Source organism: Hyperoodon ampullatus (assembly GCF_949752795.1).
Source record: "Hyperoodon ampullatus genome assembly, chromosome: 9".
Lineage (NCBI taxonomy): Eukaryota > Metazoa > Chordata > Mammalia > Artiodactyla > Ziphiidae > Hyperoodon > Hyperoodon ampullatus.
This window is the reverse complement of record NC_136922.1, coordinates 54567701-54581885: the sequence shown is the minus strand read 5'-3', so window position 1 is coordinate 54581885 and position 14185 is coordinate 54567701. Positions and strand designations below refer to the sequence as shown.

The window sequence follows — 14185 nt, the reverse complement described above, 5'->3', positions numbered from 1 at the left end:
CACCATTCTTGATTTTATTAACAGAATGACAAACCTAATTTGACTTAGCAAAGATACTAAAGTTATCTGTGTCCTTTTAACTCTGAAAGAAAATTAGTTTACACTAGAGATGAGAGTGAACTCATTAGATATAAAACACTACAAACAAAAAACAAGTAAATAATAATGATAATAATAAAAATAACCCACCTTCAATGAGTCATAACCAGAAACCCTTTGAAAGTTCAGAAAATTGAACATAATACAGAAGGACGTATGTAGTCCTAAATGACATACAGCTCACCGTGTTTCTCTGACTAACCTACAAGTATGCCCAGAGGCACATGGTCATTGTCAGGGATTCTCAAAGCTACAACATTAATTTGGCATATCGTCCTGGTATCTTGCTTCTACTTAAGATTTGGAAGCGAGGAATGATATTATGCATGTACATATTAAATAATTATATTTTATTTTAATATTATATAGAAGACATAAAAGACATTTCTTACTTGTGTCCACTCTCCTTCACCATCAGGGTTTCTTGGATGGAAAGGCATGAAGGCTGGTAGGAGAGGCCATATAACACAGTGGTTGTGAGCACAGGTTGGAATCAGTCTGACTGAGGCCTCTAATAGTTGTTAGCTGTGTAACTCTGAAAAATTATTTAACATCTCTGCTACCAATTTCTTCATCTATAAAACAGAGATAACATTATCTACCTCATGCATTGGTGGAAGGATTATGTGAGTGATTATGTGTGTGTGTGTACACATATACATGCATTAGTTAGAATAGTTCCTGACAGATATTTTTGTTGTGTTTTCTATTGTTATGAATGTAATTATTAGATTGCACTTAATATGGATTAAACCAACCAAGTTAACTACAAATTACAAATCTTCTTTAATGAAGTTCCTGTATAAACTTCAACCCTTGACATTTGCCTCTTTCTCCTGAAAGTGAAGTATCGGAGTAAAAAACTCATTTGATTGAGGATTCTGCTTAATACAATCTGCTAAAATACTTAATCAGTGTGAAATGGTAATTGCTAGTAAAGGTTAAATATCATTGAGAGTTTACTATGTGACAGGCAGTCTCATATAACTAATCATAATAACTCTCTAAAACAGGTAATATTATCACCCTTAATTTAATGAAAGAGGAAACTGATAATGTTTGCAATTCAGACAACAGGTTACATGTTTCCTTTGCTATATTCTATTAGCACTATACTGTAGGAGTTAATCAACCAAAAATATTTCACACAGAAACCATTACTGTGTGGAGGCCATTGCTCTGGTTGGACTTCTCTATACCTAAATTTTGGTTTGCTGAAAACTGTTTGTAGGAAAACAGGAAATATGCTTAATAAGATTATTTTTCTTAAGTGCTTTTCTTAATACTCTTTTATGGATGCTGAGTTTCAAAATACAAAATTATACCTCATTTTGATTTATTTTCACATGTGACTGCCACTTGGAGTTACCATCTGTTGGTCTCTTAGTAACAATGAGGTTATAGCTAGGATGAGACAACTTTACAAACTTTAATTAAGCAGGTAAACTGGAAAGATCCTATAATTACAGAGTCCTATGCATAGTACCACTTACCTTGCTCCACTTAAAAATGAACATTTTCACTTATTTTGACAGTCTCTCTTTTTCCTACTCAGCTAAATCAATTACATTTTTGTTCATGACATATGTTTATGACTACATCAGAATTATATTGAATCTTTTTCTTTCTATTTTTTAAGAATCCCTAATGTTTGAAAATTGACTCATTACAATGGTATTTATTTTAATAGGAGATGGTCACAAATCATACTTAGAGTCTTAATTTTATAAGGCAGTCATTTAGAAGAAACCTACTGATTAATACAAATGTTTCTCCTTTCTTTTTTAAGACAATAATTCTAAATGTTAATTGCAACATTTTTCTTTTTCTGTTTCCTTGCAAAAGTTGAACCAAAAAAAATTCTGTAATCTAATACTTGGAATAATGGTTGAATTTTGTGATAATCCCAAAACTGTGGCTCATGTCAATGCTTGGCGAGGGAAGAAGGATCAGACAGCTGCTAGTCTTTTAATTAAATTGTGGAGAAAGGAAGAAAAAGAACTAGGAGTAAAACGTGATAGACATGGGAAGATCATTGGTAAGTGTATTTATAATTGTTTGTAGAAGCAATTAGATCCATATTTTTAAAAAGCAATCTTAGGAAAGTATGGGGACTTACACCATACTAAATAAATTAGTAGCAAGTTCATATTTTTGTAGAATATTTTCAGGAAATGGTATTTGATTATATTCTTTAAATTGAAAATAAAAAACTTAATAGTACTTCTTAAAGAACTTTCTTTGAGTTACCTGCTTTTGTAAGTATATTCAGTAATATTTCATTTATCAATAAAAAGTTGAGTGCTTGAGAACAATTTTTATTGTATTTTGTACATTTCTGTTGATTCATATTTATACAGTTTACTTTTTATATGAAAGAAGACACTTTTAAATAAAAATAAATCAAATGTTCATAAATTTTAATTACTAGACTCTAAATTAATGAAGTTAATAGTACCAGAATTTATATTTCATTTATGTATTTTATAATGCTACATTATATTTTCTAAACCTCTTATAATTCTTATTATAGTTTCATCTGTTAGTATTGTTTATTTTTAAGTGAAAATACTTCCCCTTTAACTTCAGATGATTTCTATCTTCAATCCATTTTTATTGTTTCTAACTTTTGATCTATAACATCATAAAATAGTTTTTATATTTATAGCATAATATATAGAAACCAAAAGCAAATAGAAGATTACATCATTGTTAAACTGACAGTGTTCAATTTCTGGATCTCAAAATTAAAAAAGTTTTTTATGTGAAAGTTTCACTTTTAAAAAAGTTATTTTGTGAAATTTTTATATTTTACATAAATAGTTAAAAATGAAAGCTTTAAGTTTTGCAACAGAATGGGGAAGAAATTATTGATTATTTATGCTTTTAAAGGAGTAACCATGTATCAGGCAGTATTGTACTCTTACAGTATTTTTATATATTTTATGATGTCTAGACTAAAATCTTAAAATTAAGTATTAATTTACAGTTTTTATCTGTCCTTTCTATATTTTCATGATATCCAATGATTAGATACAAAGAAACCTCTATTTACTAGTTTTCAAGAAGAGCAAAAAATCACACCACTGCCTGCTAACTGCCCAACCATTGCAGTTATGGATGTTGCTGAGAATATCAGAGCAAAAATTTATGCTGTGTTGGGCAAACTAGGTAAGAAGTTACTCATCAAATTCACAAGAGCCTCTCTTTTTTGCTGAGTGTTGTAAATTGATTTCGCTTTGGAGTCCATTTTTCATATATGATGAACAAAAGTCCCTTTATACAGATAAATGCATATTCCATTGTTATCCCAATACGCAGGCTACACCCTTAAGCCCTGGGTTTGGGGCCAGGCATCAGTATTTTTTAAGCTCCCCAGGTAATTCCAGAGTGCAGCCAGGATTAAAGGCAGTTAGTTTTAGATGGTTAGGCTTAAACACTAGAATTCTGAATCACCTGAGGACTTGACCTTGCTTCTTATTAAAGAAAAAGTCCTCACTCTTCAGATTGTGAAAGTACAATATCATGGTCTGACCACAGCACAGAAAGTACTCCTCTTCTAATGACTAGATAAGGATGACCTGGCAGCTGTTTGTTGTAGGAGGAAGCCAGAAGCTCACAGAAGTTAGGGCTTCCCTGGTGGCGCAGTGGTTGAGAGTCCGCCTGCCGATGCAGGGGACACGGGTTCGTGCCCCGGTCCGGGAAGATCACACATGCCGCGGAGCGGCTAGGCCCGTGAGCCATGGCCGCTGAGCCTGCGCGTCCGGAGCCTGTGCTCCACAACTGGAGAGGCCCGCGTACCAAAAAAAAAAAAAAACAACCTTATTAAGGGCTTCCCTGGTGGCGCAGTGGTTGAGAGTCTGCCTGCCGATGCAGGGGACGCCAGTTCGTGCCCCGGTCCGGGAAGATCCCACATGCCATGGAGCGGCTGGGGCCGTGAGCCATGGCCGCTGGGCCTGCACGTCGGGAGCATGTGCTCCGCAGCGGGAGAGGCCACAGCAGTGAGACGCCCGCGTACAGAAAAAAAAAAAAAAAAAAAGAAGCTCACAGAAGTAACTTTTTCATAAATCAGGATGAAATCAAAAGCAATCATTTGCATTTGTTTTTATGATAAATATATGCCTTTTGGAATCACTTGCTCTGTTAAAGTAAATCTCTCTTTATAAACTTCATTTAGATTTTGAAAATTTACCTGGCTTATCTGCTGAAGATTTTGTTACCCTCTGTATCATACATAGATACCTTGATTTTAAAGTGAGTACCTTCTTAACCTTGTTATTAAAATCTAGTATGGCAAAACATCAGTTGGGAAAGATCTATTTTTATTTGTGAGCAATCATCCATGTACTGTGTAGTTTTTATTTTTCATTTTACATCTGATACTATTCAAAGAACATACAATTAACTGATTGGGTATTTTCCATGGGATAAGATTTCATCCAACTATTAGTTTATAAAAGAAGATGGAAGTTACTGACATAGAAGCCTAACAGAATCTTTAAAATAAAATTTCTTCTCTTTAGAGGGTATTAAGAGCTAGGGTATTAAGAGCTAGAATTGAATGAATTATTACTTATTAAAATAAATGATTTATACTTATTAAAGTATTATTTTATCATTACATTGTATGATGATCAAATATCAATTAAAGAGCTGCTTACTTTGCTGGTTATATACTTTTTGGTAAATAAATGCCTTTGAAATTTTAGGAAAGTCTTTCCAAGTAAACATTCTCTTCTACTAGTATTAGTACTATGTATTTGAATGCTGTAAATGAATAAACCTCTATAAAAAGGGAAAACAAGGCTGAATTTTATCCGTATTCTGGATGTATGTTTTTTCTCTAAATTTAAACATAATCAAGCACAGTAATTTCCAGATAACCCAGAATATGAGATGGAGCTACAGCATGATGAAACCAACATGTTAAGAGTTTTAGATTCAAGTATTACCTTAGCTGGAAAGTGAGGGACAAGGCCCTATTTCTCAGGGTGGCTGGGTACTAGAGTCCTGGGAATCCCCATGTTCATTGTTCTACAAATTCAGCTTGACCTAGCCTTCAAACAGGGCTTTAAGAAGGAAAGCATCTGTACTTCAGGAGGATGAGACTAAAGCAACAACTTGTGCAGCTGTGAAAACAGTGTCTATAAAGGAGAGGGCAGTGATGATAGCAATAAACTACACTTAGGTAGTGGAACCTTACCCGTGAGTACCTATCATTGAAAAACATTAGGTAAATTACTTCTGAATACTCAAATGTAACTGTTGCCCCAAATCATTCTCAATGCACTTAACTTATTCCCAAGGAGTAAGTTAGGAAAAGCTGGTTCAGTTAAGTGTTAATTTTGGAACGATCACCCAAATAAATTTTAGGTTACGTAAAATTATATTATTTATTTTTGGTTACTTTAACTTTTTAAAACTCTTTTAAACTTTGCTATAACAGATTGGAGAAATATGGAATGAAATATATGAAGAAATAAAATTAGAAAAGTTAAGACCAGTCACTACAGACAAAAAAATTTTGGAATCTATTATAACAGCATCAGAAAATATTGGAGAGATGGTTGCTTCTCTGCAAAGCGAGATGATTGAAAGCCAAGCACGCCAAGATGTGCAAAACGAACAAAAAGTATATACAAAAGTAAGCCACACATGCCATTGAGGCACAAGAAAATAATTTCAATGTATAAACTAGTTGAAGTTATCCATAAGTTATATTTGCCTTACTTGTGAATGCTTCAGCACTTAGAGTTACCTTGTAATTTTCTTTTATAGTTACTTTCAGTGTCTTTGTATAGTTTTTAAAGAAAACATGGAGTTAATAGCTTGAAATTCAATTGCTATACTCAGTGCTGCTTTATGGCATTATAATTTGATTTCTACAGGCTTACATTTTAAAAGGTAGACACCTGAGACATTTCCATTTTTTGAAAGGTCAAACAGAGTTCCAAAAATTGTGGTCTATTTAAATGTATACACTTAGCAAATTCTGACAAATGGTGTATCTCTGTGACTATATGTGTAACCTCATTGAGAAAGTTGGCCCTCGTCCCTCACTCTGTGATAGGCCCTTACTAGCATGCCAATCATAGGCACACCGACAAGCCTCTCCTCACCTCAGTGCCAAAACATATACTGTGAGCACTCTACAAATCTGGTCTCTGACTTTAGCTAATCAGAAAAAGCCTGTCAGGAAAACATAAGCCATTTTCCCAAAGCTTTACACAGGTAAGAAACAACACATCAGAAGTTTTTGAGCAAATAGGTTAAGTGACTATTTAAGTGAACTTGTCCACAGATACAAAGATGATATAGATTCTCCACTTCTGCTTGGTGATCTTTTATGAATAAAATTAAGTATTTAAAACACTTTAAGGTGATTTCCAAAGTGTTTTCTATTGCCTGATCTTTTTACATCTACTATTAAATGTCTACATCTTCAGTCTAGTGGAACTTAGCATCCACCTATAAATTCTTAGATAACTCCCTGCTTAAAAGTTTTGTTTAGGAAGAATTTTTATTGCAAGGATGCTGACCTTTAACCCATTCATTTGCTTTTAAGTGGTGTACCCCGTTAGAAGTTCTGCTCCTCATTAGTTCTATTGAATTGGCAGGATTCTGCTGTGTGGGCTAGCTATTGCTGATTTGTTGGTTATCGTTGATTTGTTATCATGGCCCTGACCCAGTTTATTTTTTAGCAGTTGTTTAATTAAATACTCTTAGCTTCATAATTTAAACTTAATAGTCTATTATATACCAACCAAGGGCATGTGTCCTTGGATTATATATATATTTAGTGGAGAGCCTGTTGGGAACCATAGTCTTTGTCCTTTGTCAGTAGTTACCTCCCTAGACTGCATCACCACAACAAACTCAGCACTCTCACAAAATTGCTGTCTTGCTGAAGGTGTAAATTAGAAGCAGTTTTACCAATATAATCTTGCCTAAACTATTATCAGTGGCAGCAGAAAACTCTTTATTTTCTCCTGTGAATTTGCTCTTGGGTCATTTATGTAGCTTGTTTTGGGTTATACTCTGTCTTCACAAGTGATAATCATGTGAAACAATCAGTCTTGCTGAGAAGGATTATTGTTATTTTCATATTTTGTATTTTTATAGCAACAGTTTTGCATTACGTTTCATGGGAAGCAGTTCAAACCTTGGCCACATAGTGAGGGAAGGAGTTTTTTTCCATTTTAAGACTTTGGTTTTTTAAGTTGTTAAACTCTAACCCTTTTGCTAGTTGACCTTAAAATTTACATTGGCAAAAACTAGGTCTTCCTTCAAAATACAAGCATTCAAGCCCTTTGGTATCCTTTCATAGAAACTGGAACTCTTATCTTTCTCATTTCAGGTACAAGCCACACACAAGCAAAGAGAATTGGCTAATAAATCATGGGAAAATTTCTTGGCTAGAACATCAAATGTTAAAACTTTAAAGGTAGGATTTTAAAAATATTACAATATCTACAACAAACAGTCAACTCTGACAGACTTTTTCAGGGATAACTATTCATTCACCTTTTTCTGTTGATCTTTCTGTGGAATACCAACACTATTGATCCTCATTTGCAGTTTAGGGCGTTAACTGAAACTTTGCATTTTTCACAGTTACAGAAGATACCACTTTGAGTTTCATTTGGCTTAGCAGTGGGAGGGAGTGAAGCAAGGATGGTGTTCCTGGTTTGCATAAAAGAGATGAGAGTTAGCCAGGAATAAGCAGGAGAAATGTGCTCCTACTTTCCATTCTGAGCCTTCTTATTTACTGATCCATTCTGTAAGAAGCAGAGTGAAGGACACAAAAAACAACTGTCCATATTACTCTCTCCTTCAAGGATGCTTCCCCTCTGTGACCACCAAAAGAAACATTATATTAAAGTTTAAGTGGGAATTTGGGATAAACACCCCTTTGGGAAAACGTGATAACCTGCTTCAGCAATAAACTAGAAACTAATCTAAACAGTTTATAATGCTAATTCTTCACTTGAAGTATGTAAGAAGCAGCATAGATTTCCAAAATCTCATTACTTTTTTTCCAACTTTTCCATTAATACTTGGGATACACTTTTATATAATGTTACAATTCTTCCTCTAGATATGAAATTGTTAAATGTTATATTAGCCCACGAAAATAGTGGAATCATATAAAAATAGCGAAACCAAAATTAAGAACAAGCTTATTCAAGGTACCATGTCTCCCCTTTGTCACTAAAAGTTCTTCCCAACTTTAAAATCAGCCCCCTCCATGCAGATAATTTGTTACCTCGAATTTAGCCTGTTCTAGTGCCTCAACTATTGAGCTTGACTATAACTGCAGCAAATTATATAGTTTGCACTATTCTGAATGCTTGAAACATTTAAGTGTACTGAATTAGCATTTAATTTATGCAAAATAATTTGAAAACATGTATCATCTATTGTAAATTTAGGAGCTTATTCAATTATGCACAAAAAATTGAACCTGATTTCCTTAGGACCTGCTTTATCCCTTGGTCATATATTACCAGTACCTATGGAAATCTCAGTAACATTTTCAGGTGTTTTCTGCAATGTACAAAGTATATAACTTGTTAATAACTATTTTCTTAGCCTAACTGAGTAAATGAGTAAATGCTAGTGCTAACTAATAAAGCATAAAACAGACACAATTAAATATATTTTGTATACTTCACTGTAAGTACCATAGTAATGCTTTAATAGCAATTAATTTATTTTCTTTCTAATTTAAAAATCTTCAGAAAGCAAAAAGACTTCAAGAGAAAGGTATAGAATCCTCTAGATACAGTGAGCATCCACCAAATGCAATATTTCACCGGACAGATATTAAAGGCCTTAACACAACAGTAAGATTTTTTTTTTCTCCATAACTTTTCTTAGTAGATATTAAATTTAATCCCCAAAGAATGTTATTTCTTTGGGGTTTTGTCTCATATTTTTTCTTTTTGCTGTTCAAATATCAAATAGTTAAGGCATATTTATCTCTACCCTTGCCTAGTTCTGGTTTAGACCAGACCCAGCCCTCCAGGATTCCCAAGAAACTGCTATAAACACTAGTCAAAATATATCTCTACATCTCTTTGACAGAAAGTGTGCAGTTCCTCCTTTCCCTGGCAAATAGATCCATGCCATATTCCAGTGTTCCTGGTGTCCTATTCTGGACATAATTTGGCCCTGATTGCAAAGGCTCCAAAGCCCTTATTTTTCCATTAGTCCATGCTGTCTCCTAGTTACTATGTACATTTTGTGTCTCTTCCAAAGTTAGCTGAAGGATGAATGGGTTTTCCTCTTAGTGAAAAATTTTGTAAATGGACTCATAAATATTTACTTTTGCTTTTTTTAGGTGCCCTCTGGTGGGGTAGTAACAGTGGAAAGCACTCCTGCCCGATTAGTGGGAGGACCTCTGGCTGATACCGATATTGCTCTTAAAAAACTTCCTATTCGAGGAGGAGCCTTACAGAGAGTAAAAGCAGTAAAAACTGTGAATGAGCCAGAGAAGAGCGTTCCCACATAAAATACTCTGGAGACTTTTTGAAATAAATTCTGCTTATAATTTTCTAGTTAAATATCTGTATATATAAATGTAAAGCAAATATTTTAGAATAAATATTTTAGTAAAATACTATTAAAATAAAAGCACATATAATGTATTTTTATTGAAAATATCAACACATACTGTGAGAAGAGTTGTCATCAATTTCTTTCTAAAGATTACAATTCTCTTAACTGAAAATTGTAAAACATGTTGTATCAGTTGACTCTTTCAATTGATGTGAACTACTCCAACTGGCTTAAGCCAAAAAACAAAACAAAACTAAAACAAAAAAACCCAACTTTTACAGGCTCTGGGGCTATCAAATCTAGGACTAATTAAAACTACAGGCATTGTTGGATCTAGGAACTGAAACTCTGTGAGTAGGATCTTCTCCTTCCCTAGCAGCTCCTGAATTATATTCTCCCAGGTTGATATCCAGTAGAAAAGAGTGCATGCCTATCTCTCAACAGTCTCTGCAACTGTCTCTGCATCTTGGGACCCCTGATTGGCCATATGCCCACTCCTGAACCATTCATCATGACTTTGGCCAGATCTGAGAACTGCCTACACTCAGAGACAGAAGGAAGCCAATCCCATCCAAAGCATATGGATGGAGTAGGGAATCAGGATATTATTAATATATGTTATTATAAGTATATATAAATACTGGGCAGGAAAAACATTTGCAACAAATATGTTGGTCAAAGTAAAATAAGTTCTCTCTCCTATAAAAAGCAAATGTTATTCATAAGCTAAACAATAAAACTAAAATAAACATGTTTTAACTCTTAATATATAAATAAATTCTAATGCTACTTCTCTTCCTTAATGGGGAAGGAAAAGGGGGAGTAGGGAGAAACTCTTTTGGTGGTGGAGGTATCTTGCCAAATAGGAGGTAGATGCCTTAATGCTAGAGGTAGAGCAAAGTGTCTGTGTCCCTGTACGGCATTATGTGGTTTCCACAGCCTGTCTCCATTTCTGTCAACCCCCTTCTCCACTCAGGAAGCTGCAAAATTGAGTTCATGTCCAGGGCTGGGAGAGACAAGAATCTGTTTTCTCAGAAAGGAAAATATACTGGAATTTGAGTCTAGATTCTAGGCCCATAGGGTGCACACAGCAGTGTACTGGTTAAATGTATAACAACCAACTCTACAAGGGGAAAAAAACCCTTATTTGTAGTGTTTGCCAATCCCACTATGACCAATTTCAAGCTACCAACATGGTGCTACTGAATGCAGAGTTGGGAAGACACGCATAGAATCCACTTTCATTATCAGATAAAAGATGGCTCCAGCACCCCACTGGGCCCACCTTCTCTTACTTTCTCCTCCTTCTTCCCCTCACTCCTCCTCCCCCAATTCACATTCCTCCAGGAATTTTTCATTATTCTGTCTGTGAGGATAGTAGCATCTGCCATGAGAGGAGAAATTGCAATTGTTGTTATTGTTCTAATTAGAATGAGTTACCAGTGGCCTCTCACCCTGACCCAGCTGCCCATTCTCCTTGTGGCTCACAGGAGTACATAATATGCATCAGCTTATCAGTGAGCTTTGTGCTCTCTTGAATCCCTTTCTCTATTACCACCACCCCCAAGAAGACAGTAGACAGCATAATTTGTTACTCTTCTTCACAGGCAGCCCTAAGCACAAAGGTTCCATGTAAAGGGGAGTTACTGAGACACAAGAATGGATGTGGGTAGGAACATGCAACAATGAGATGCCCATACAAAAAGCAGATACACGTTCAGGTACATCTGAGATACACATAGAATCGAGATGAAGTGTCCATGGCTAAAAGCAATGCATGTTTACTCCATTTTGTAGACTATAAGTTCCTTCCTCAGACTCTAAGCTCCCTAAAGAAAAGATAGAAACCACATCTCATTCATTATTGTAACCAACACCTCAGTAAATAAATTATTGAATAAGTGTGATGGAGGCCTCAGCTCCTGGCAACCTTCCCCTCAACTTCTGCAAAGGCAGCAAAGTCCTGAGCTCAAAGGGAAGGTTCAGCCAACAAAATACTATACCAGGAATTCTAAACATGGACATGTTAAAGTAGTTCAAATGTATGTGCTTCATAACAGTGATAGACTTTCTCTAAAATGAGGCATAAATACTATTACATTAATATAACCAGTGGTAGAAATACAATTGATATTTCTTGGCTGAACATTATTTTTTGTATGTAGTACAACTTGGTATCTCCAGATTGATTAGGACTGACTGCACTCAAAAGAATCTGTGAGTTCTGTAGAACTTCTCCCTGCTGTTGTAGATCTTACCCGTCAGGAAGAGGAAAGGTAAAATAGGGCAGGTTATTACCTAGCAGCCATTTAACAGAGGAAGAAATGTACACAGGTGGAGGGTAGTAAGGTTGCTTAATCCAGACACTTGCACTTGGTAGACAGACAATACCCAAGTTCGCATATTACAATTCCAGCCACCGGGCAGCGAGCCAGTGAAATCAGTCCCTCTGTCTGACAGGGTCACTAATTCTAACACGTCTCCATCTCTCCTCACATCCTGTGCTCCCACCATACCACTTCTAAGCCCTAGGGGATTGGTGCCTCTCTCATCCAGCCTGGCTGAAAGGTGGACAGTGTATTTCCTTCCATGAGTCAACTGACACAAAATTTCAGCTCCCAGACTTCTGCTAATAAACTAAATGAAAAGAAAGTCAAGAAAATAAAAACGGAGTTGAGTGAGCACAGATGAAAGTGGCTTCAACACTCTTTGGTAATGAGATTTTTAACACATGAGGGAGGAAGGAGTTCATTCCATGATTAGACCCTGTGAGCCAGTGCTTGCTCATATTGGATGAAAACCAGTGAATAATTAGGTGAACAACTTTTGTTCATCTGGTCCTCAGTCTGCCTTCTGGAACACAGGGTACATTTCATATCACAGGAAAAAACTATAATGTTCACCCTCAGTCTTTCTGGGTCAAATATCCAGTTTATTTAATCATTCCAAACTATGAACCTGGCCAGCCCTTTCTGAAGTGCTACAGTTTGTGATTATTCCTCTATACTGAGACCAACAGAACCGAGCAACAATTTACAGGTATAACAGGACACATGGAGGGTATAATGAAACTAGTCCCTCTCATTTTTACACACCTTCTGCCAACATAGCCTGAGCTTACATTAATTTTATTGGCAACCATGTTTCATAATCGCTTGTATTTATTTTAATTTATGTAGATATTTCCTTTTCAAGGAGATGGAACATAACTCCCCATTCCCTAAAGTGTGGGTAATGCTTAGTGCCTCGCTTCCAAAGAATACAACATAGAAAGAGAAGGGAAAGTAACTTTACAGCCAAGAAACCTGGCAGATACTACCTCAGCCAGGGTTAAACGTTATCTGTGTTATGTCATGTTGACAGCATGTACCCTTGATAGGAAGTGCTGAGAACAGTGCTTTACTCCTGTAGTTTTCACCCCAAAAAACCTATAACCCCAGTCTAACCATGAGAAAAACATTAGGCAAACCCAAATTGAGGGACATTCTGCAATACAACTGACCAGCATCGGGAAGTGTCAAGGTCATCAAAAACATCTTCTTAGAGCCTAAGAAGACATGACAACTCATTGTAAGTGGTGTCCTGGATAGGATCCTGGAACAGAAAAAGGACATTAGGGGGAAAACTAGTGAAATTCAAATAAAATATGAAGTTTAATTTAAAATGTATCAGTATTGGTTCATTAGTTATGACAAACATATGACTAACGTAAGATGTTAACAATAAGAAAAAATGGGTGAGGCATATACAAGAAGTCTTTGCACTAGCCTTGCAACTTTTCTGCAAACTTAAAACTATTCTAAAGTAAAAAGTTTATTTAAAGAAAAAAAATTCTATAGGAAGAGCAGAGGAACTTTAAGCATAGATGCTCAATTTTTATCCATTGTATCACCTCATGAAGAAATATTTTGGGAGCAATATTAGATGTTTTGCTGTCTTTTTTCAGCTTTCAGTGCTCTGGAAAATAACTGGTTATAAGTTAAGCTATATGAGTTCAGCATAAATCCAAAGCTGCGAAACTGACTGAGTCTTTACCATAATACCACTGCAAGAATTGGTGGGTTTGGGGTTTTTGTTTTTTTTTTTGGATGATCTATCTGATCTAGTCTGATGATTTTGAGTAGGGCAAATATTGTTCCCCACTCAATGCTATGTTGGCTACAATTTCTCTTTCTTGGAAAAAAAACATATTTTGACATCATAAAAGTGCTTTTGAATTATATTATTTCCTGCTGCATCTTTGTCCCACAGCAATGACAACTCTGGGAGTCAAGGATTGTGTCTGGATTGCTCAGCAGTGTACCTCCAAGCTCAATGAATTTTTTTGAATGAATAAATGATGAAAAAAGAATAAAATTTTCTATATACAAATGACATGATTTGTGCCCCAAACTGGGGGGATTTAACAGAACATTATATCTAAGTACCATCAAAAGGTTTAAGGAAAGAAGAGAAAGGGAAACCTCTCCCAGCAGCCTCAGAAGCAGCGGATTAAAGCTCCACAATCAACTTGATGTACCCTGCA

General features: G+C 35.5%; 1 protein-coding gene across 3 annotated transcripts in view; it reads left to right on the top strand.

The window, feature by feature from the left end:
- Positions 1-9613, top strand: part of CFAP69 (cilia and flagella associated protein 69) — a gene marked incomplete at both ends in the record, with an annotated part of 69593 nt that extends 59980 nt beyond the window's left edge. For 2 of the 3 annotated variants that reach the window (XM_079711777.1, XM_079711776.1), the window contains 7 exons: positions 1945-2137; positions 3133-3270; positions 4277-4353; positions 5546-5743; positions 7457-7543; positions 8841-8945; positions 9443-9613. In XM_079711777.1, coding sequence (XP_079567903.1) covers positions 1945-2137; positions 3133-3270; positions 4277-4353; positions 5546-5743; positions 7457-7543; positions 8841-8945; positions 9443-9613 — 969 coding nt within the window. The remainder of the gene's footprint in view (positions 1-1944; positions 2138-3132; positions 3271-4276; positions 4354-5545; positions 5744-7456; positions 7544-8840; positions 8946-9442) is intronic. The other variant, XM_079711778.1, reaches the window with a different exon arrangement.
- Positions 9614-14185: the final 4572 nt, after the last annotated feature.